Raw genomic sequence first — 24,437 nt, 5'->3', positions numbered from 1 at the left:
AACTATCTCAAGGCAAATGAAAATGAAAACACAGCATATCAAAATGTACAGGATGAAGCAAAGGCGGTGCTAAGGGGAAATTAATGGCCTAAGTGCCTATATTAAAAATGAAGAAAGAGCAAAACTCGAGGAATTAACTGTTCACTTGGAAGAACTAGAGAAGGAACAGCAAACTAACTCCAAAGAAAGCAAAAGGAAAGAAATAGTGACGACTAGAGCAGAAATAAATGAAATTGAGAACATGAAAACAATCGAGAAAATCAACAAAACCAGAAGTTGGTTCTATGAGAAAATAAATAAGATTTATGGACTTAGCAAGGTTGACAAAAAGAAGAAGAGAGAGGATGAAAATAAATAAAATCAGAAATGGAAGAGGAGATGTAACCACTGACCCTGCAGAAATAAAGGACGTAATGAGTGGATACTATGAACAACTCTGTGCTAATAAACTAGACAATGTAGATGAAATGGACAACTTCCTAGAAAGGAAAGAACAACCAACATGGACTCAAGAAGAAATAGACAACCTCAACAAACCAATCATAAGTAAAGAAATTGAATTAGTCATTATGAAGCTCCCAAAAGAGAAAAGTCCAGGACCAGACAGCTTCACATGTGAATTCTACTAAGAATTCAAGAAATAATTAGTACCAATCCTGCCCAAACTCTTCAAAAAAATTGAAGAGAAGGAAAAGCTACCTAACTCATTCTACGAAGCCAACATTACCCATACAAAGCCAGATGAAACCAAACAAAGATACTACAAGAAAAGAAAATTAAAGACCTATTTCTTTAATAAATATAGATGCAGAAATCCCCGACAAAATACTTGCAAATAGAATCCAGTAGCTCATTAAAAGAATTACACACTATGATTAAGTGAGATTTATTCCAGGTATGCAAGTCTGGTTCAATATAAGAAAATCAACTAATGTAATATACATATAATAAGTCAAAGCAGAAAAACCACATGATCATCTGGTTTCTGATTAAAGAAAAGGCATATAACAAAATTCAATATCCTTTTTTGATGAAAACACTTTAAAGGATAGGAATAGAAGGGAACTTCCTCAACATGATAAAGGGAATATATGAAAAGCCCACAGCCAATATCATCCTCAATGGAGAGAGATTGAAAGCTTTCCGTCTAAGATCAGGAACAAGACAAGGATGCCCACAGTCACCATTGTTATTTAACATTGTGCTGGAAGTTTTAGCCAGAATAATTAGACAAGAAAAAGAAATAAAAGGCATCCAAATTGGAAAAGAAGAAAAACTCTCACTGTTTGCAGATGATATAATACTATATGTCAAAAATCCCCCCAAAAAAATCTACAGCAAAGCTACTAGAGCATAAACGAGTACATGCAAAGTGGCAGGATACAAGATTTACACCCAACACTCAGTATTGTTTCTATACACTAGTAATAAGCAATCTGAGGAGAAAATCAAGAAAAAAGTTCCATTTACAATAGCAATCAAGAGAATCGAATATTTAGAATAAATTTAACTAAGGATACCAAAGACTTATACACAGAAAACTACAAGAAATTGCTAAAAGAAATCATGGAAGACCTAAATAAATGGAAGGGCATACAGTGTTCATGGGTTAGAAGACTAGTTAAGATGTCATCTACACAAACTGATTTATAGATTGAATGCAATACCAATTCAAATCCCAACAACCTACTTAGTAGAAATAGAAAAATCAATAACTAAAGTTATTTGGAAGGGCAAGATGTCCCAAAAAGCTAAAAATATCTTGAGGGAAAAAAAATGAAGTGGGAGTTCTCACACTACCTGACTTTAAAGCATATTACTAAGCTACAGTAGTCAAAACAGCATGGTTCTGGCATAAATATAGATATACTGACCAATGGAATAAAACTGAGTGTTCAGAAAAGACCTCTCATCTATGGACAATTGATCTTTGACAAGGCAGTCAAGTCAACCCATCTGGGAAAGAGCAACCTCTTCAATAAATGGTGTTTAGAGAACTGGATATCTAAAAGCAAAAGAATGAAAAAGGATCCATATCTCATACCCTACACAAAAATTAACTCAAAATGGATCAAAGACCTAAATATTACAGCTAAGACCATAAAACTTTTAGAAGAAAATGTAGGGAAATATAAATCTTGTGATAGGAGGTGGTTTCCTAGACCTTACATCCAAAGCACAAGCAATGAAAAAAGAAATAGATAAATGGGATCGCCTCAGAATTAAACACTTTTGTACATCAAAGAATTATGTCAGGAAAGTAAAAAGGCAGCCTATGCAATGGGAGACAATATTTGGAAACCACATATCAGATAAGGGTTTAATATCCAGGATATATAAAGAGATGCTACAACTCAACAACAAAAAGACAAACAATCCAATTTTAAAAATGGGCAAAAGGCATGAACAGATACTCTTCAGAAGAGGAAGTTCAAATGGCTAAAAGGCTGATGAAAAGACACTCAACTTCACTGTTATTTCGGAAACGCAAATTAAAATCACAATGAGATATCATCTGGCATCCACTAGAATAGACACTATCAAAAAAACAGAAAACAAGTTCTGGAGAGGATGTGGAGAAAGAGGCACACTTATCCACTGTTGGTAGGCATGTAAAATGGTGCAACCATTCTGGATGGCAATTTGGTGATTGCTCAGGAAGCTAAATATAGAACTGCTATAGGATCCAGCAATCCCATTACTAGGCATATATTCAGAGGAACTGAAGGCAAGGACACAAAAGAATATTTACACACCAATGTTCATAGTAGCATTACTTATGATTACTAAGAGATAGAAACAGCCCAAATGTCCATCAATGGATGAGTGGCTGAATAAGTTGTGGTATACACATAAAATGGAATATTATGCAGCTGTAAAACAGAATAAAGTCATGAAGCATGTAACAACATGGATGAACCTTAAGGACATTGTGCTGAGTGAAATTAGCCAGAAACAAAAGGACAAATACTATATGGTCTCACTAACATGAACTAATATTAATAAGTGACCTTTGAGAGTTGAAGTAAAGAACACAGTTTATTAGGAAATAGAAAGAGGGTACAGATTGGGAATATGGTGCTGAAAGATACAGATTGTGCAACAGGACTGACTGTAAAAATTCAGAAATGGATACCACAATACTATCTAATGGTAGCACAATAATATAAGTACACTGAATGAAGCTGAAGGAGAGTATGGTTGAAGGCACATATGATACCAGAACAAAAGATAGAGGATAAAGACTGAGATGGTATAACTTAGGAATGTCTAGAGTGGACAATATCGGTGATTAAATGTACAAATATAAAGTTTATGCATGGGGAGAATGAATGAATGTCAACATTGCAAGTTGTTGAGAATGGGATAGTACAGAGGGAAAAACTACAGTCAATGAAAACTAGGGTGTATGGTCAACAGTACATTCTAATATGCTTCAACTGAATATAACAAAAGTATTGTGCCAAAACTAAGCATTGACAATCAGGGGATATGGAAGAGGGGTATGGATTCTTTGCAGAAGAAAAGGAAATGTCTTCATATAGATTATGGTGCAAAGGCATGGCTATTTACTTAGGTTAGATTGTATGATGTGTGAATAAAGCTGTTTAAAAATGAACAGAGAGAAACAAGTGCTAAAGAAAATGTGAAGAAAGAGATATACCTATTCACTGTTGGTAGAGAAGCAGAGCAGTGCAGCCCCTCTGGAGGGCAGTGTGGTGGTTCCACAGGAAGCTAGGGATAGGATCGCCTTGTGATCCTGCAACCCTGTTGCTTGGTATATAAGTGGAGGAACTGAGAGTGGGAACATGAATGGACAGTTACACACTGGTGTTTATAGCGACAGTGTTCACGAATCACAATAGATAGGGGTGGCCTAAGGGTACAGTAACTGAAGACTGGAAGGGGAAACTGTGGTTTATACATACAATGGAATACTGAATGGCTGCAAGAAGGAATGAAGTTGTGAGGCCTGAAATTAGGTGAATGAATCTTGAGGACAGTATGTTGAATGAAATGTCAGAAACAATAAGACAAATATTCTCATGCCGCTCTTATATGGACTAATTATAATATATCAACTCAGAGAACTGAAATAGAGAGCATGGGTTATCAGGTTGCAGCCTATTGTAAAGGGGCCTAGATTGTAAACTCCTACAGCAGGCACATATATTCAGGAGGTATAACTGTTATTTCTAAATTCTGAGATAGTGAGCTATTTGTGTATAATCTGGTCATTCCATGAAATCTTGGTTATTTATGTGACACCTGAGACACACAGTTAGAGCTCTGAAGCTATGAAAGTCAGCATTACCCCATAGAGTAACAGTTTAAAGAGTCGAAAAAGTGGTCAGACTTCAACAAGAGATATGAATGAAGCAGATCTGGATAGGACTAAGGTAAATTAGAATACAGGATAAAGAATGATATGGTCCACATTTTAAAACTTCAACTTCTGTGTGAGACCAAAGGGAGAGATGTTTATTTGGTGCAAAATTTATATTTTGGGTAGCACATTATCTAGTTTAACTTGTATGGTCAGTTTATTTGAACACCATAATTACATGGAATCCTGAATAGGGTGTGAAGTCTTCTTGTTTTGTCCAGGTTAGTAGGATGCCTGATATATCCCAGAGTAATTGGGCAGAGAATAAAATAAAGTATTTGCAAAATCCCCTTGGGACACTGGAGAGAAAGGAGGAAATATTCAACTTCCCCATCTGGGCAATTCCTGATATTCTTACAAGCAGTGGGGACAATCAATTCAATAGGCTGAGCCCTAGATCTTGGGCTTCAACCCTATGAAACTTATTCCTACAAAGGAGAGCCTTAGCCTACTTAAAATTATGCCTAAGAGTCACCCCCAGAGAATCTCTTTGTTGCTCAGATGTGACCTCTCTCTCTAAGTCAACTTGGCAAGTGAACTCACTGCCTTCCCTCCTACGTGGGACGTGACTCCTAGGGGTGTAAGTCTCCCTGACAATATGGGACAGTACTCCTGGTTGTGAGCCAGGACCCAGCATCATGGGATTGAGAAAGCCTTCTTGACCAAAAGGGGGAAGAGAGAAATAAGACAAAATAAAGTTTTACTGGCTGAGAGATTTCAAACAGAGTCGAAAGGTTATCCTGGAGATTATTCTTATGCATTATATGGACATCCTTTTTAGAGTATGGTGCATTGGAGTGGCTAGAGGGAAGTTTACCTGAAATGGGTGAACTGTTTTCCAATAGCCTTGATTCTTGAAGAAGATAGTATAACTATATATCTTCTACAGTGTGATCATGTCATTATGAAAACTTTGCGTCTGATGCTCCTTTTATCCAGGATATGGGAAGATGAGTGGAAAAATAATAGGCTAATAAGGGACATAAGGGGTAAAAAAAAATTGGGTAGACTGAAATACTAGAGGTTGGTGAGCGGAAAGGGTAAGGGATATAGGGGTATGAGTTTTTCTTTTTATTTCTTTTTCTGGAGTGATGCAAATATTCTAAAAACGATCATGGCGATGAATACACAACTATGTCATGAGATTGTGAGCCACTGATTATATACTGTATGTGTGTGAAGACTTGTCAATAAAAATATTTTTTAAAAGAAAGGTTCAACATCACTACTTGCCAACCACTGTGCTAAATAACTTCATATCTGTTACTAGGTATAAATTTTAGTTTACCTCAGCAGGATACTTAACACTACTTTGTAGTATTTTTTCTTAGCCCTAGTGAGATTCTTGTGATATTCTCCAATCTGTTATTCCCCACACTTCTCACTTCTCTTAATCCTGAGAGCTCATGCCTACCCACTCACTTTAAGCAGGCAGCGTTAATTTATACTCCACTAAGACAACAGAGACCAGCAGGAGTTAACTTCTTTGACTTCCATTACAAATCTCTGCTTCTCTATGATGCATCCTACATTACTTACTTTCCTCTTGTGTCAGGGAAGGCAGTGTGCCTTCTCCCCATCAAAGAGAGATAAAAAATAAAGATACCCTTCATCTCTGTTCACCTCTTCTGGGATCTTGACCCATCATTTATTTCCTTCTCTTTCCCATATTTTTAATATCTTTAATTTCTCCTTCTTTTTCAGCTTCTTCCCCTCAAAATAAAGGCAGGCTTAAGCAACTCTCAGCCTTAAAAAAATAATAAAAATAAAAATAAGATAAAATTTCAATTAAGATGCCATTCCAACGATTTCCACACATAGCTAAGACTGAGTAACAAGACTGAGATTTACCCTCCTGCCCAAAACAACCATAAAATGAACAAACTATATGAAACGATGGTTCTCAAAACATTGGGCAATGAAGATGATCTCTGAGAAAAGAGGAACTAAGGAGAGCCCTACAATTGCCCCAGCCTACTGCCGTGAGTCCCCAGGCATGGAGCAGAAAGGGAGAGCCCAGGCAGAGCCCAGCAGATCTCTGAGTTGAGAAGGCAAAGCTGAAAGTCTGGGGAGACCAAAGTAGCTAGAATTCACCGTACAGAGTAGAGAGAGCTGGAGAGGAGAGAGCTGCAAAAACAGAGGACTTTGGAGATCTGTGAGGAAAGAACCACCCAAAAGGATTAAAGGCAATAAAGACAGGCACTCACGCAGGGCCAGCAATAATATATGCTTCATCCAGATTGGAAAATCTCATGGTTCTCAGTGGGTTGAGTACTCCAAAGAGCCTTGCTTCAGTAGTGGGGAATAATTTGCCTTAGATTGAGCACTGCTCTGATCCTATCCACAAGTCTTAAGACTCAAAAGCAACACACAGTTTCCAAGTAACTTAACTGCATTTGAGATTAAGATCAATAATATTTAGGGAACACAAACACATCTAGGCAGATTTCACAATATCTGGCATCCAATCAAAAGCTACCAGGCATGCAAAGAAGCAGGAAAATGTGACCCATAACTAATGGTAAAATAGATCAATTGAAACTGACCCAGTCTCAGAGACAAGGAGGGGCCCTGGAAGCCTCCTCAGCTTTCCCCTACTTTCTTACAGCTGCATTCACTGTTAGCCCTGCTCCAGCCCCAACTTAAGCAGTGAGCCCTTCCTCAGTAGGACAGTTTTGTTCCCCTCATCTGCAAAGGAATTCAATTCATGGAGGCTGCCACCCGACTTTGACCCAGAGGGCATGCAGGGAGCTTCAGCCCCACTCACCATTCTATCTGCTCTGCTCCTCATCCAGAGGAATCCTCTTGCTTTTGAACATGACTGTGCCTTTTTAGTGTCTATTTTTACATTTTACCTCTCATTTCTATGCTTGGGGGCATAAGGGAAACTTCAAAATCAGAAGCCTCAAAATCCTTCTCAACTGGAAGTCCCCACCTGTTATTTCCTGAAACTCCTCCCTTACCTTCAGTAACATTACTCTCTCTCTTAGTTTTCCTCTCACCTCTTTGATTACTGCCTTTCTTTTTCTGAATTCCCCTTTTCTGCACACTCATGAAATGTGTGAAACTTCAAGGCTCCATATTTGGCCCTTTTCTCTCCTTGATCTGTATTAGAGGATTTCTTCTAATCCTCTGAAAGTCTATGATCCCCTGAAGTTTTATGAAAATTCTGAATATTTTTCAATCAGGAAAAAAAGTGCTGAGTGATATATAAAGCTGGATTCCATTTTTATAAGGAAAAAGTGTTGTGGAGATGTTTCTAATAAATGTTCTTCTATTTAGAATAGCTCTGGGGGTTGTGGCAAGTATGGTGTATAATCAGTAGACATATAACCTACAGGTGAACATGGGAAATAATCTTTACAAGCCCATTCAGTCAGTGAGAAACTGGGTCCCTACAAGTGATGGTGTTGGGTAGAGCACATGCAAATAAACTGAGTTGGTTCAATGAAGAACAAATAATGGATTGAGTGTGTATCTCCCATTAAATATGGGTGCAGACTAGATAGGGGTTCACATGTTCATGAATTTTTTCAATCATCAAATATTTAGATAGTGCCTTTCCTGAGCCAAGCACTGTGCTAGATACTGAGATATCCAGATGAACAATTAACCACTGCCTTCATTGAGCTTACAGTTTAGTCTTTTTCATTTTCTTCTTATTCATTTTATGTCTGCTCTGCTCTTTCCTAAAGGAAGTTGGCCTCAATGTGGCACATCAAAGAAGAATGGGGGTGCAGTGATGAAACAGGGCATGTGGATACCTTATCTAGTTTTGTTTCCAACATCCTCCAGGAGTTTTCCTTTGAGGCTGAAACCTAAGGAGGAATGTCCCAGGGTGTTTTCTTCTGCGAGCTAACTGTCTCATTATCCCTGCTAATTGGTCAGAGAAGCACAAATAAGCCAAAGAAAATGTGGGCACATTTCCCAAAATACCTCCTGGTTCTCTGATCATCTATTAGAGCTTATTTTAGAATCAGAGGTCAGAGGGGCTTGGCCTAGGGAAACAACGTTCATAAGTAGGCTAGTTCCCATTCCTAACAGAGAGCTGGCTAAGATTCTTGATAAGAATACAGAATCCCTGTTCTCTGACACTACAAAGTATCTATTACATGAGAACTTCCCACTGGCGCCAGAGGCATTTAATCTTTATTTGGTGTTCTTTAGGGGATGAGCAGGAGTTGGGGGTCGGTGCAGCAAGGAGAAATGAGAGTATCTTGGAGCAGGGTTCACTATTGGGAAGGAGAGTAGGGTAAGAATGAGTCTGTACGAGAACGAATGGAGACAACAGTGTAATAATTGGCCTCTATATAATTTCCAGGGGAGTCTGCTCACAAGACCCTGGCCCCTCCACCTATGAGATAACTGGCATTGTTTTCAATTTCCCCAAGGAGAAAGGAGCTCCGAGAGAGAGCAGATGGCCCAAGACCATGTAACTGACAAATGCAAAGATCCCCTCATTTCCACAGCAGAGGGGGCTCACTCCAGAGGGAAAGCTGGCTTTTCTCTCCTCGGTCTTTTATCCCATAATTAAATCAAACAAGGTTTGGGGCCACACATCAGAGACCAGAGCCGTGTCACTATTTCAAGGGATAGTTTGGTAAGGAGTTATTTCCATACTTCCAATGCATCGTCAGTAAAATCAATAATACTTAAAAGGAAAAAAATATCCCAGGACAGTAATCTCTTACCTTCTACCTAAGAGTGATAAAGCTGACCTAAGGAATATTTTAAATAAGTTATTAGACTCAGAGCCACAGGCCCTTCAGAGCTCTTCACCTTCGCTGTGGCCCCAGTTCCACAGGCCCCCTCCAGAGGCCTTTCCCACAAGGTCTCTCCTTCCTGAGATCAGGGCTTCTTTACCAGACTAATTGAGCATTCAGAGTCATCTGCAGGAGACACATGGCTTTCCAATGGGAATCTGGGCTTCCCTGGGCAGTTATGCCTCAGCATCTGCTCCCTAAAATTAAGAGAGTTTGCTTAAACAATGACAAAAATCTGTTCCTTGAAGTTGCCCGCTCGTTTTATTTGTGAAGACTTAATGGACAGGTGTTCTTTTTCCTTCTTTCCTGAATGGTAGAGAAAATCGGATCTCTACTGAGTCTTATCACTTTCCTTCTTGCCACCTGACCCCTGACTTTTCTACCTTCAGCTCCTACTGACCTGATATATTCAAACACTGAGTTCCCTATGTGCTAAGGGACTTTCCGCGTGGATAAATGAACTAGAGCAGATAACGGGTCTTAGTGTGGATGACAAAGGACGCCTCCGGCGCTTGCTGCCACCATAGGCCCAAGCGGCTGGTGGGGGTGGGATCAGGGGGTAGAGGGCAGAGGACGGAGGGCTGGAGGGCAGAGGGAAGGATGGAGGGGGTAGCCTCCCAGGAGCGGTGCCTTTGCACTGACGAGGAAGAAGAACACAAGCCTGGGGAGGTACAGGCCTAGCCCTGTGCCCCCCACCCCACCCCAGACTGCCCCCAACCCACCCCAGACCCCCCCCCAAGCCCAGACCCACATCATGTGAGCCTCCCAGCAAGACCTGACCCACATGACCAGCCCAGCATGACACAAGCCCCACATGAAAAGCAGCACCAGAGACTTTTCACCTCCATGGCCTGGATGCTCTGGTCTATACTCCAGGAGCTTGACTTGCTGCCCTGAAGAGTCCAGAGAACTGGGCACTGGTGCCCTGGCCAGCTGTCCGCAGGGTGAGCCATCCATCCTGGGGTACCGAGTTCAAATCTCGCTTGGCGCCAAGATTTCCATGACAAAGGCAGCAGTTGAAATCCCAACGCTGTCTCAGCGTTCTGGGTTTCTTCAGATTTTGCTTGGTGGGGTGACACGGAGAAGTGAGTAGGCAGGTGAAGTAATGTGCTCTCCCCCCTTCTCCGACTTTGGGATTAGCATGCTTTTCCCCATTAAAATGTGTGCTTCTAGTGCGTCTCACCAGTCCCTACCCACTCAACATTAGATATTGGATGCAGAGTTAATTGGTGAGATTAATCTGTGAATTATCCAATAGAAATATATCAGGAGACACATATGTAATTCCAAAACTTCTGATAGCCTATAGAAAAAGTAGGGGAAAAAAAGCAGGTGAAACTAATTTAATAATATATTTAATTTACCCCGATATAGCCAAAATATTATCAGTTAAACACATACTCAATATGCAATATTAAGGAGACATCTTACATTATTTTATTTTACTAAGTCTTCAAAATTTGGTGTGTTTTTCACACTTCAGTTCATGACCAGCCACCTTTCAAATGCTCAATAGCTTTGTGTGGCTAGTGTCTTCCATGTTGGCTATGCTGATCTAGACTTCTTTGTTACTATGACATGGGGACTGCTGACAGCTAATAGGACAGGACAGAACATCAGGACGTGGTGGGGGGATCCACCACAAGGAAAGGCAAGTTGGGAGGGCTCTAATCATGCAAATATGTTTCTCCAACAACTGTTTCTTAAGCAATAACTGTGGTGACATAGACACACCCCTGTTCTCCCTGAGCCCTGTGCCCACCTCCAGACTTCCTCACCCAGTACTTACTGCAGAGTTGGGGGAGGGGGGTGAGCATGGCAATGAATGGCTTCCTTTTCTATGGTCCATAATGATCACTCCACTTGCATGCCATTTTTTTTAACCAAAGTCTGCATTTTTTATTTCATTTTATTATTGGAAGCACCTTCTCTATGTTATCCCTTGAGCAGGAGTGCCTTTCAAATACACCACAATCTCATTTAATCATGCCTGCAACTCTAATGTAGGTATTTTTATCCTCAGTTTTCAAATAGGGAAAGTGAGGCTTGAAGCGGTGTTGTGACTTTAGGGCGAGAGAACTTGGAGGAAGAAAAGAAAGTCTCTGACATAGTCCCATCCATTCTTCCTCAATGAGCCCTTTATGGGAAGCTGAAGAAAATGTTGGGCAATGGAGCCATACACTTCAGATCCCCAAAGCCTGAAGTCAAACTAATGAAGCATCCTGGTGCCATCTAAAACCCAACCATGCCCTGGAAACCAGACTCTGGGTCAACCTGGGGTCCTGCACTTATGTGAGGTTGGACAAGATGATTCAAGTAACAATAATAATTAGCACTTACTGATCTGCTCCCATGTACTCATCTCTATCCCAGGCAACCTCTCAAATACCACCTCTTCCTCATAGCAAGGTGGATAGTTCATTTTTAGATTAGGAAACTGGGGTTCAGGAAAACTAAGTTGCCAAGGCCATACAGCCAGTAAGCACTGCAGGCAGAATGAGGAAACATTATTAAATGTATTAGTGTATTTCATAATGTAACTTTACCCTCCCCCTATGATGCATACTTAAAAAGAGCATTTTTAAAGAATTTCAAGGCCATCAATATATACCATAAATGACTATATATAAATGTTACAAATTTTAAAAGTTATAAAGCATGGGCAGATAGGTTTCCAAAATGCTTTTCTAAATATAAATTAAAAGCTTTATTACTTATTTATGATCTATGTTAACTTGTCAAAGCAAGGAAAACAACTAGGCTTTCAAAAGACATAGTAATATTTGCACTGTCCAACTCAGGAGCCTGTTGTAATCATGGAGAAAAAAGAAGAGTAAAAGTGCTTTGAAAAGTGTAAAGAGCTGACAAATGTCAGATATCATTACAAACCTGTTAAAGCAAACTGCAGTTATATTCTAACTTGAAATGTATGTCTGTGGTGGTTTGGGGGCTGTATGTACCCCCAAAAAACGTGTCCCTAAACTTACTCCATTCCTGTGGGTGAGAACCCAGTGTAAGTAGGACCCTTTGGTGAGATTACTTTAGTTAAGGTGTGGCCCACCTCAATCAAGATGGGTCTTAATCCAATATTACTGGAGTCTTTTATAAGTGGAATCAAATTCAGATATACAGAGAGAAAACCAGGAGAAGCAAGAAGCTGAATTAGTCAACGGAACCTGGATGAGAAAGGAGAGGCCACCATACACATGACCATGTGATAAAGGACCCAGGAGCAGGGGTCATCAGCAGTCAGCCCCAGGACGCCAGCCTTTGGAATGAAAGCATTGCCTCGATGACACCTTGATCTGAACTTTCTCTTGGTCTCAAAACCACTAATTAATAAATTCCCATTATTTAAGCCAACCCATTGCATGGTATTTGCTTGAATAGCCAAGGAAAAGAAAACATATATGAAAATACATTTCCTAATCTTCATTAGGAGTCTGCAATTTGCAAAACAAAAAAGGGGGGGAGGTGAAAACAAAGAAAATATCACTAGAAAGAAATGGAGGGAAAATGAAAATGAAAGATGAATGAAATAAAGATGAAAAAAGAAAATAGTTGTCTATTGAAAGAGAAAGGAGGGGAAGAGGGTGGAAAGGAGAGAATGATGGAGGGGGAAGAGGGAGAGAAAAGAGGAAAGGGAAGAGGAGGGAGGGAAGGGAAGGGGGAAGGAGGAAGGAAAAAGGAAGGGAAGAAGGAAGCGAAGGAGGGAGGGAGGAAGGAAAGGAGAAAAAATAAGTGCTATGAAAAACACACCCAAATCATTGGGGTATTGCAGTTTCTTCAAGAAAAAAAAAGAAACTGGCCATGACCCGCTTAGCGTTGAGGCCGGGTACAGTTTTTCCGACTGTTTAGAGAAATCTAACGCTTTCCCCATCATTAATCTCTTCTAAAGAAAGGCTTTGTTCTGCACCTGTATAAACAATCCAAATGTTTAAAACCTGTATGCCTGCCCCTAATGTGTGAGACTACGTATTTATATTGATAGCTTGAAGTCATCAATAGGAGATGCAAAAAGCTAGTTTGAGATTTACAGTTTTTTGCTCCCCCTCGCTCCTCCCTCCCTTGCCTTGCTAGGAGTGCCTTAAGTCAAGTTCAAGTTCAAGTGCTCTGTAGACGATTTCCACGCTGTCAAATATTCCCTGCGTTTTCCCAGCCCAGAGAAAACAGAGAGCTGTCCTTTTGCTCAACTGGTCACAGAATGAGCCCCATGACAAAACGTGCAGGGAGAAACTTCAGCAAATGGGGGCAAGCAGGAGGGGCTGTGTGAAACTTCCCTACAAGGGAGGCATGGCTTGGGAGACAAAGGTGGAATGATGCCTGAGTGATGAAGTCAGCCGAGCCAGCCACCTGTCGCGGCACTTCAGGCACCGAGCCGCCGGGCGCATTTGTTCTGCTGAGGCGCCGGCAAAGGGAGGGAGACAGGCCCAGAGGCGTCTGCGGCTCAGTCCTAGGCACACCCCGCATCTCACTCAAGTTAGGAACCTTTGAGCTTTTGGGAAAAGTACTAGAGAATACCTAAGCAGAGCTTGAGGACTCTGTTTCCTCGTTGTTCAACGGGGTCATTATATCCCCAATCTGGTAGTGGCTTTTTATTCCGTGGGCCCCTCACGTGGAGAGCAGGGGGCTCAGTGAAGACTGGCCCAGAGCAGGCGCTCAGCTACTAGCGTTGCGTCGGCCTCCAAAATGAGGCACTGGTCCTCTGACCAAATACTGCAACAACAGGTCGAGTTAAGGAAATGATGAGATCACAGTATTGTTTTACTTTTGGTGAGGAATGGGGCACAATAATTCTGAATGCTGCTTTGTCGTTTTGTGCATGGGCTGGGCATTTTGCTGATTTAGCTTTCTGCTATTAGGAGCGTGCTCTTCAACACAATCTAAAATAATAAAAGATTCCCTCCTCTATGGCTCAAGGTGTTAGGGCAGGATCGTCTAGCCTATAAATTGTGGCATTAAAACAAAACAAAATAAACTCATATAATTCTTAAGATGATGGAAAATATCAGATACAAAATCCAGTGGTGTGCGGCGGGGCGTTGTGCCGCGACTAAATACCCGATAGGCCAGAGATCCCAAACATGTATTTTGAATCCTTACTCTACTTACCAGCCGGATGACTTCGGGTCCTTTATTTAACATTTCCGGGGTTCGGCTTCAAGTTCTCCAAAGTGATGATAAAGTTAAGTCAAAGATGTTGTTTGAAGGTGAAACCAACCAATGCGTTTGTACATCACAAAGCATTGTAAAAGGAAAAAGAGGAGTTAGAGAATGAAAGGTAACCGTTGTGAATTGTAGGATGCAGTTTGCCTGTTTTTTGTTGTTGTTGTTGTTGTTGTTTTCCTCTGTCGTCGGATAGGAGGCCCTGCATTTTGAGTGATGAACTTGGAAAACCGAGCCCTGCTGAAAAGTCTGGGAGAGAAATTTAAGTCACGATCTTGGGGGTCTCTAAGTGACCTGGCAGATCATTACCATCGCTAAGATTAGCTGGAGCTGGAAGTGGAGGGGGTAGAAACAGAACCCCTTCCCCTTCACTCCCTCAAGGCACACTTTTCTCACTCGGACAACCTGAGGACGCGTGGAGACCCCGGGCCCAAATCGGGGCTCTTCGGAGATGTCCCCTTCCTCCGCCCCCATCAAGGCCCTCTGTGCGCACAGAGAAGTGGTCCCCACCCCTTACACGCCCCCGCCCCACCTCTTACCAGCCTCTTCAACCCCCTCTTCTTTGCCTGGGGTGGTTCGTTCCGAGGAGGACAGATAAATAGTCCTGTCAAAAGGTGCAGCTAGCGTGTGTGCGCGCCGAATCTGGGCCAGGGCGCCGACCTCTGGGCCGCGCTCTCCCGGGTCAGCGGCCGGGCGCGCTCGCTGTCACCGCCCGCCCGGCCTGGCTCTCGCGGCTCGGCGGCTTCACGGCTCCCGGCCCAGATCTCCGGTCCTTCTCGTAACTCTCCCGGCCCCCGCCTCCGTGAGGGAGTGGAAGGCGGAGACCGAGAGACTGGCCAGTGGAAGGAAGGCGGGCGCTCTTGGGCGCGGGGCACGACGAGATGTCCACGGGCTCGTTGAGCGACCCCGAGGAGATGGAGCTTCAGGGTCTGGCGCGGGGGTACCCTGTCCCCGCCTCCAAGAGGCCACCCCACGGCACCGAGCGCAGCTACGCCTCGCCCAGTGACAACTCGTCGGCCGAAGAGGAGGACCCCGACGGCGAGGAGGAGCGGTGCGCGCAGGGCACGGCGGGCGGCGCGGTGAGCTGTAAGAGGAAGCGGCCCCGTGTGGCTGGGGGTGGCGACGCAGGCGGCGGCGGGAGCGGCGCAGGGAGCAGCGGCGGCGGCAAGAAGCCCCTCCCGCCCAAGGGCTCCGCGGCGGAGTGCAAACAGTCGCAGCGGAACGCGGCCAACGCCCGCGAGCGCGCCCGGATGCGTGTGCTGAGCAAAGCCTTCTCCAGGCTCAAGACCAGCCTGCCCTGGGTGCCCCCCGACACCAAGCTCTCCAAGCTGGACACGCTCCGGCTGGCTTCCAGTTACATCGCGCACCTGCGGCAGCTGCTGCAGGAGGACCGCTACGAGAATGGCTACGTGCACCCAGTGAACCTGGTAGGGGCGCGGCGCGCGAGGGCCGGGGGCGAGCGGCCTGGAGACGCCCGTGGAGCTCCCGGCACCAGGCCGGGCCAGCCCGCTGGGAGGAATTGAAAAGGGGATTCCGGAACGGGTAGTGGGAGGCCAGTTTAGTTCGTCTCAAGGCAAGGGAGGACCAGTTGTTTTCTTGGAGAAGAACCATCCACCCTGTGTTTGCATCATTCTGTTCGTTGACCCTGCTGCTTCGCCCAGTGATAGCCATTGGCTAATTTCCTGCTTCCGGGGTGAATCTTGTTCCATCTGAGTCTCCAGCGCGATTGCAGAGTGAATCCCAAATCTCCCTGGCCCAAATTTTTTCCAGCAGAGTGTGACGGGTTTGATTCGGAAAGCCGTGCTTTCCGACGGGAAAGAGGATAGGCCGAGCTCTATAAAGGAGCGGTTAAATTTTTAATTTCTGCATGATAAGAAGTTTCCCAAACGGTTTTTGTCTGGAAAGTCCCTCTCCGACCTGCCAACTCTCCGAGTTTAGGAAAGATCATATCCAAGCCTGTCGGAGTCCCAGTTCCTACTTGGCGGAGAAGGACTCAAGGGGTTGGGGGTTGGGCCGCTTAGAAAACAAAATCCCGAACTCATGCAAGTTTCACTAAATCACCCTGGGAGCAAAGTCCAAAAGGAAGCTACCACTCAGGTCTCGCGTGATGAGCGTCTAGTAAAATTAAAATCCTAGTTTAGAGAGAAGATGCGCAAATTCCCAGCAGATTGATTAAAATCTGAGTTATTTAAAGTCCAGGATATCACAGAGTTCCCTTAGGGTGGTTTCGTTTTTGAGAGGGTCATTTCCTCTCTCCTGTCTGATCCGTTTTTTTTTGAATTCACAGACATGGCCCTTCGTGGTCTCCGGAAGACCCGACTCTGACACCAAAGACGTTTCTGCAGCCAGCAGACTGTGTGGAACCACCGCCTAGATCGGACTGGAACTCACTTGATGGGATTATTCGGCGTGTGTGTTTGGGGAGCACGGAGAGAAGGGAGAGACGCGAGGTGCCCAGAGGATGGGTAGAAGATTCCATTGGATTATCGGGGTTCCACTGGAGTCTCGGTGATCCCCTCCTCCTTCCTTGGAGCTGTGAACACGAGAGGTGGCAGGCACGGGAATTCCGTGTGTGGGGGATGGGGTGGGGGGCAAGCCCGAAGGCGGGCTGCATGGCTGCCCTTTTAAGGGCGCAGAGGGCCAGCGCTGCGGTGAATCCGGGCGAGGACGCTTTACTTCTCCGGAAAGGGAGCCTCCTTCTGTTTCGAGAGCGCGACCCCAGAACCGACCTCGGGCTTTCAACTTTAGACTAACCCCTGCACTGTCGTCTTAGCCCAGCGCCAAACCGCTTAGCGGTTAATTTGCAAACTGAGCCAGATGTGTAATACAACGATGGCACGACTCTGCACAGGCCAGGCCTTTCGCGGTTAGAAAATGGCTAGAGCACGATTTCGATCGGCTTTAAACACAGAAGTCCTGGCTTGTCATTTATATTGGGGTATGTTTTTAAGTTACAAAGAAAAGAGAGTGGCCTATCTGGGCCAGGTTTGTATCCCACCGGTGGGCGTCCTCCTAACGGACGCGACCGTGCGGATTCTGCGCCGGGCAGGGTGGAGACGCGCTTTCGAAGACCACCAGAACCGGGTTTTGCTGCGACTGTGCCCATGCGTCCTGGCGGTGCGCGCTCCTGGGTGCTGGACCTCCTCGTCACTGTCGGGTCCCCCAGTCCTCCTAGGCTCCAGCCTCCACCCCAGACTTGATTCTTTTATCCAAGCTTGTGTCCATCCCCTCCTCTTCTAAACTGGAGCTACGCACCACCATCACTAGGGTCGGATCTCCTCCCCAGGCTCTAGCCTCCCTACACCACCTCCTCAGACTCCAGGCTCGGCCCTTTACTCCCTCCCCCCCCGCCCTTACCCCGACTCTGGACTTTCTCAGTAGCCTGGGTCCTCCAAGCACCGACCGCCCCCTCCCCCAATCCCGCCCCCAAGTGCCAAGCTCCTGCCGGTGCTCAGGAGGGCGCCCGGTGGGCCGCTGGAGTGGATGGGTGCCAAAAGACCCTGCTCAGGGGGCACGCGCCGCTGCCGCGAAGCTGGACTACTACAGTAATTACTAAATGTAAATAAATTTATTTTTTTATGAATAATAAAACGCACTGGGAAAACTTTGCGTCCCAAGGGCGTAGAATGTGGTCTTTGCTACCCCTTTCAGAAGAGAGGGTTTGGTCAAGAAGTTAACTTTAAAGATGTGGGTCTGGGCTCTGGCAGGGCAACGGGTCATTCAGCACGTGGCTGGCCGTGATCACATTTGGACCACTGCCTTTCCGAATTTAACTCTACGATTCAGATTTCTTTTTTTTTTTTTTTTTTTCCCCTCGAGCCCAGGGCTTCCTGGAAGGCAAGATCTGGAGGGTCATTAAGCCCTAAGAGACTCTGGGGCTAGGGCTGCGTTGAAAGCCTTCCATTCCTCAAACAAATACAAGGCCAAATCGCTCTAATACACACACACAAACACACACACTCCCTGACAGCTTTCTCCAAACTAAAATGCTCTCCAATTGCAAGTGGTTCAAGATCCCCCTAAAACTAACCTGGGGAGTCCATGGACCTCTGTCTAACTGGCAGAATAAAAACCAGAATGAAAGACACCAATTTGTCTTTCAATAAAGCCTTTCCTTTTTCAAATAATGTTTCTATAGGGGTTTTGTTTGTTCGTTTTTTTCTTGGCATATACCACCCGATTTTCCATGATTTCTTCCATTTTCACTGCAGTTTTCTCAGGAAATAATGATTTGGGAAACCTAATACAATATTTAAAATGCCACTCTTTTTAAAAGCAACATTCTCTTTGTATAGCATGTAGAAAATTCAGGAAAAAATCTTTATATTTTATCCTTTATGATAAAATTCCTTAAACAACTGCCCAGTTAGATGTTCTAGCCACATTCTATTTAAGCAAAAGGCAGTCTTCTTAACCAAAGAGAGAAAATAGAGTTGGATTTTGGTAGGAAATGAGAAAGAGGTGCGGCAACAGGACCTCCCATTTTGAACCAGACCAAACCAAACCAAACCAATACTCAGAATAACTGCTTTTGAAACCATTTTCCTTGGCTCTTGTGTAACACTGGGGAGGGCAGCAGCCCTGGAGCTGGGGATCCAGCCCTCAGCAGCCAAATCTGGCCCAGAGTTTACATTGGACCATTTCTGTACCATCAGGGGCTTTCTGGTAAGAGGGAACCAGACGTGTAAGTAGTGACAGGAAACCATAGCGAGGTCAAAGGCACTTGGAGCTGTGAGTTCTGGGGGGCCGGCTTTCTTGAGGGGGTGGGGTGTCTGCTGGAGATCAGATCTGAGCCAAGGTCATTTCCAAAGCTTCCAGCGAGTGAGTTCCTTTTCAAGGAAAGGAGGCAGCAGCAGTTATCCAGCTTGAACTTCAAACTGTCACTGACCCTGTGCAAGTTAACCCTTCTAAACCTCAGTTTCCTCATCTATAAAATGAGGGTAATAATAGTGCCTGCCTGGGAGGATTGCCACCAGGAATAAATACAACTATTTAAGCCTTTTCCAGATAAATAGTGAACTACCCACTAAAGGAAATCCAGAGGCAAGTGTCTTTGTTTTGAAAAAGAGGGCGCACTAAACAGGTAGGACATTTCAGAAACCCAGTCTTCAAGCTTGGGTGGGGTTTTGACATGCCTGGATCACAACCATAAAAGAGAAATCTCCCACAAGAGCTGAAAAAAACACATTTTTGGTGAATACAGATAAGGGTAAGGATTTGCACAAAGAAATATTGGGGCAAATTTTCATAATAAAAAGAAAAAATTAGTATTTTTTTCTTTAATTGTATTCTCTCAGGGCACTTTCAGGATGGACTCACAGATTGTCTGGCCCTAACTCCCACCTCTTTAAAAGTGGTGATGCTCACTGACCTACATATAAGGTGTCTTATTGTACCCTGTAAACTCTTTTCTGTTACCATTTTATAATTCTATAATTCATAAGGAACAGAAAGCTTTCTCAGGAACTTTTTGCTCCACTGTTTCTGTAAATAGTCCAACGTTAAGAATTATAGATAACTATGACAGAAAAGAAGAAAGAGGCCAGTTTCTAATAAGTCCCAGTGGCTCAATGTAAGTTGCTCAATCTTCTGGGAAAAGGTTGTTGTTGTGAAAATGCTTAGCCATAAAACCAGTCTTTTCTTTCTCTTCCAAGACATAGTGTGATGTAAGTGATAGAAAACCATCCCAAAGCTTTCCTTATTTATTTATTTTGCTCATCATTTTCTTTCAGGAATTTGAGTTTGGGCTGGAGGGCTGGGGAATTAAGATAAAAAGAAAAGTAAGTACGTCCTCAGGGTTACAGCAATTTGATTACACTGCTGTAAAAGAAACGATGAGGAAAAAAAGTCACTCCTTTTTAAAATTAACTTTTCATAGGAAATAGAATGTAAAAAGCACTGGATAAATGAACAAATTGGAAAATACTTTTGGGGGCGTTTTGAGAGCCCCAACCATCATTATCAGTGATACTGACTCAACCAGAGAACAAAAATCCCCTTTCATAGACTTTTCCTAATATGAATATTTTAAATGAAATGCTCTCGGCACTGTAATTTTGAAACATTTAGACATTTCTCTTGGTAGAGAAGGTTCAATTAATGTGCATATTGTTTTGCACTTGTCTTCAAGCTACAACTTCACTTTAGTCTCCTGGCTCAACAGACAGTGACAATAACACTTGCAACTTAAAAAGGAGATTTTTATAGACATAGCTTTTTAATTTTTTCCTAGTAAGAAATGGTTTTAAAAAAATTTTTTTTAAGTCACCAGTTTATAGGTTATAGGTAGATAGTTAAGTTAGTATTTTTAGCAAAATTAAAACTGAAAACAAAACCTCAGAAATTGTTCCCTTATCATTTCAGTCAAATTTGGAAGGTAAAAATAGGCAAGTTCATAATTGACTTCTCAGTGGCTGGTGCCTAACTGCCAGGAAAATCCACCAGGTAGTGTTGGGATCGACTCCTCCTGTAACTGAGCGCATGGCATCTCCTTTTAGTCTATCCAACCTGAGGGCGTCCAGGGTACTTGCAGCTTTGCACTCACAGCTCACCATTCAGTCCCACACCCATGGGTCACTTATTCCTCCGAGATTCAGCCTCCTCCGCAGGACAGGAATAATAAGTCTGACATCATAGAGCTGTTTTAAGAACAGAATAAATGAGATGATTCTATTAAGTACTTGAGAAGTGCTTTGTAAGTGCTAATTTTAAAAATTTCTGTCTTGATTTTCTTTTCTTTCCTCTTATAATAGTTTAGGTGTCCTTAATCTTCATCTGGAAGTCTGTCCCATCATTCCCCTTAGCCACTTTTACCACCTTGTTGATTTCTGACAGCTTATTGCCTAGATTGAGCTTCCTTTTTTGCCACTAAGGAGAAGTTTTCACTTGTTTTCCACTTAAAAAATAAAGATCATAATACTCAGCATCAAAATTATGCATGAGTTAAAGAGACAAACCTGTTTCAACATGCAAGATAGACTGATGGACTTTTATGTAGAGAGCACAAAAAGTTCATTTATAAGGTCGGATTCCACGTTGTGGCCAACCTTTGAGAAGCTACAGTTGTAGAGTTTTGGTGTAGTATCAAAGAATATCCACAATTATTGAAATGACTTTTGTAATACTCCCTCCCTTTCCAACTATGTGTTTGTATGAGACCAGATTTTCTTCTTAAACTTCAACTCAAATATCACATCACTACGGACTGATGCAGAAGCAGAAATGAGAATCCAACTGGCATCTGTTAAGTCAGATATTAAAGAGATTGGCAAATATTTTTGCCATTCTTCTCATTAAAATGTTTTGTTTTGGAAAATATAGTGATTTTTCATTACAAGTACATTATTTACGTTAATACGTAATGAATTTATTTCATTTTTAAATGATTTACTAAATAAATATACGGTTTGATGTCACAAGTTTTATTTCTAATTGAGTAAAATACCAGTAGATAAAAAGTCATATCAATAATAGCTTTTTTTGGTGTCTTCAGTAACTTTTTTTTTTTTTTTTTGGTATGGGCAGGCACCGGAAATTGAACCCAGGTCTCTGGCATCACAGGCGAGAACTCAGTCTGCTGAGCCACCGTGACCTGCCCTTCAGTAACTTTTAAGAATGCAGAGGAGACCAAGTCAATAAAGTTTGAGCTCCATTGACCTAGATAATTCCTAAGGCCCTTTTCATTAAGATTCCCTATTTTCTTGATTTTGTGACAATTCCAGTAAGACAGGGACTTATAGACATAACTTATTGAATATGGGGCAAATATTTTATCAGAAAGTTTCTCTGGAGCAATTAGGTGGACAACTTGGACAGAGTAGCTTTCTCCGTGCAGCACACTCCTATAGTCTAGCCAGGAAATCAGCAGGGTCAGTGCTGGAGCTGGTTTCATTTAGGGTGTGCTGAAAAGTATTTCTGTACTGTTTCCTACTTTTTCTGGCCTGATGCTCCATTTAGGACTTTGCATTTGGGACTGTTATAGCTTCAGGGCTGGACCTGGCCTTCAGATGAATGGAAAGTGAGGCCTAAAACCTGTCACCTTAAACCCTGTTTCTTTTGCATATATTAAGATTCTGAGGGCTCTGTTGGAATCATAGCATTCTAGCATCCCAATGAAGAACTTTATTTAAGGGCACATGGAAATCATTCCCAATGATCCTCACCAAAGAATGTTTATCCTTAGGCTTTCCAAGTAGCTGAAAAAATATATTTATTCACTATAATATTGCTTAACTTATGTAGCACAAATCAGGGAAACAACTAAATACTTTGATATGCAAATTGGGGCACAAAGGAAATAAAACCATCAAAACAAGCAATGATAGCAAAAGCTATCCCCAAATGCTTTGGAAGCAAGCCTCTTCAAATGGAAAGAAAGGGTCCAATGAAATGAAAAGTTACTTCTAAAGAAACCCAAAGTGACTGCTTCTATTCTGACTCGCCATGTAAAGTCTTTCATTAAAGTGAAAAGCCTAACATGACACCCCAGCAAGAGAGCTTTTCTCCTCTCATGCCCAGCCTGACCCACGTGCTTGCTGAACCCTACCCTGAGAGTAATTTCTGCCTCGTCTGCTGTGACAAGTACCCACTGTGGAGAATCATGTTCACAGTTATCACAGCATCTCCTTTAGATGAAGCCACTCTTTCTGAATTAAAAGTGGTCCTGAACAGTTTCCTAAATAAAAGCCAGGTGTTAAAATGGGAGGTTAATCATTTTGCACAGATGTGGCCGCTCTCTAAGCCCAACTCTGTAAATATCGCCATTATCCTCCCCGCTACTTGGGACATGCTGTCAGGTGTGTGCGTCTCCTTGGCAATGTGGAACATGATTCCCAGGGATGAGCCTGGCCCTAGCACTGTGGGATCAACAACACCTTCCTGACTAAAACGGAGGGAAAGAAATGTAATAAAATAAAGAATCAGTGGCTAAGAGAGTTCAAATAGAGTTGAAAGGCTATTCTGGAGGTTACTCTTATCCAAGCTTCAGCTAGATACTGCAAATTGATACAGTATGCCAAGTCCCAACCAATAGCATTCCCGAAAACCCTAAAGAATACCCAGGACTCTATCTGAGACTCTATAAAGTTTCACTCACTAAGTTTCTTTTTTCAGAAACTTAAGACCTCCAGGTTGTTCCCATGCCAGATTAGCCCTGAAACCCAGAGACCCCAGTCTTTCCAGTAACATTAATCAGTTTCATTCCCTTATAGCATAATCTCGATACCCATTTTCAATATGAAGAAGTTAGAATGGTCATTACCCAATTATCCCTAAAGATTGAGAGAATGTTCAAAGGAGAGGGAGGAGTTGTAACAGAGAAGTTAGGATTTAATAAACTAGTATGACTACTGAATCATTATATAGACATGCCTTTTTAGTCTCTAATGTATTAGAACACCTAGAAGGAAATACCTGAAATTATGGAACTGTAACCCATACCATACTTTGAAATTTCCTTTGTAATTACTTGCTAAATTGTTCTTTGAAATTTATTACATTTCTGCATATATGTTATATCTCACCATAAAAGATGTTTAAAAAATATTTGAATGAGAAAAAATTGGAAGTAAAAACTGAACCATCAATCATGGATGGAAAGATTGTCTGTGTGAGAGAGAAGTATGTTGGTTTGTCTGCAAAACCCAGGCTTTGCCGGCCACTTGGGGCAATTATTCCTTAGTTTCTATATACCAATAGCCTGTGACAAAGGGAGGGAAATTTAATACCCTATGGCCAGAACTGTTTACTGCGGGGTCCAGGATTAGAATTCACAGACTCTGAGTTTTGCCTTGGCATTCAGCCCAACCAATCTGTAGGACACCAGCAGATAAGAATTTGGCACCACGACAGCTACTTTTTGCAGCTGCTTTCCATGCACATGGCCAAGGACTCCGATGTCTATGGGGCGGGGGCTAAGCATTCTGAGAACCTCTCTTGTTGGGTGGCCCTGGGCAATCTCTCACTTTTCCAGCTTTGCTTTCTCACCTAAAACACAGGTCTTGGCCTATATAAAATCATAAGTCCCTTACAGTTCTAAAATACCCCGTTTCTTCTAGGACCTCAGAAAGCATCTGTAATGTGCTATGTTTTTACATTATGATGAAGGGAGGCTGAAAGCTGGG

At 42.9% G+C, this 24,437-nt stretch overlaps 1 protein-coding gene across 1 annotated transcript; it reads left to right on the top strand.

Annotated features, from left to right (window-relative positions):
* Positions 1–15,086: 15,086 nt before the first annotated feature.
* On the top strand, positions 15,087–17,670 carry MSC (musculin). Its single transcript, XM_077163210.1, has 2 exons — positions 15,087–15,743; positions 16,604–17,670. The coding sequence occupies exons 1-2, from the start codon at positions 15,198–15,200 to the stop codon at positions 16,688–16,690; spliced, it is 633 nt and encodes a 210-aa protein (XP_077019325.1). The 5' UTR covers positions 15,087–15,197; the 3' UTR covers positions 16,691–17,670.
* Positions 17,671–24,437: the final 6,767 nt, after the last annotated feature.

This window comes from Tamandua tetradactyla, chromosome 6, assembly GCF_023851605.1.
Source record: "Tamandua tetradactyla isolate mTamTet1 chromosome 6, mTamTet1.pri, whole genome shotgun sequence".
Classification (NCBI taxonomy): Eukaryota; Metazoa; Chordata; class Mammalia; order Pilosa; family Myrmecophagidae; genus Tamandua; species Tamandua tetradactyla.
This window is presented reverse-complemented; position numbering and strand designations above follow the sequence as displayed.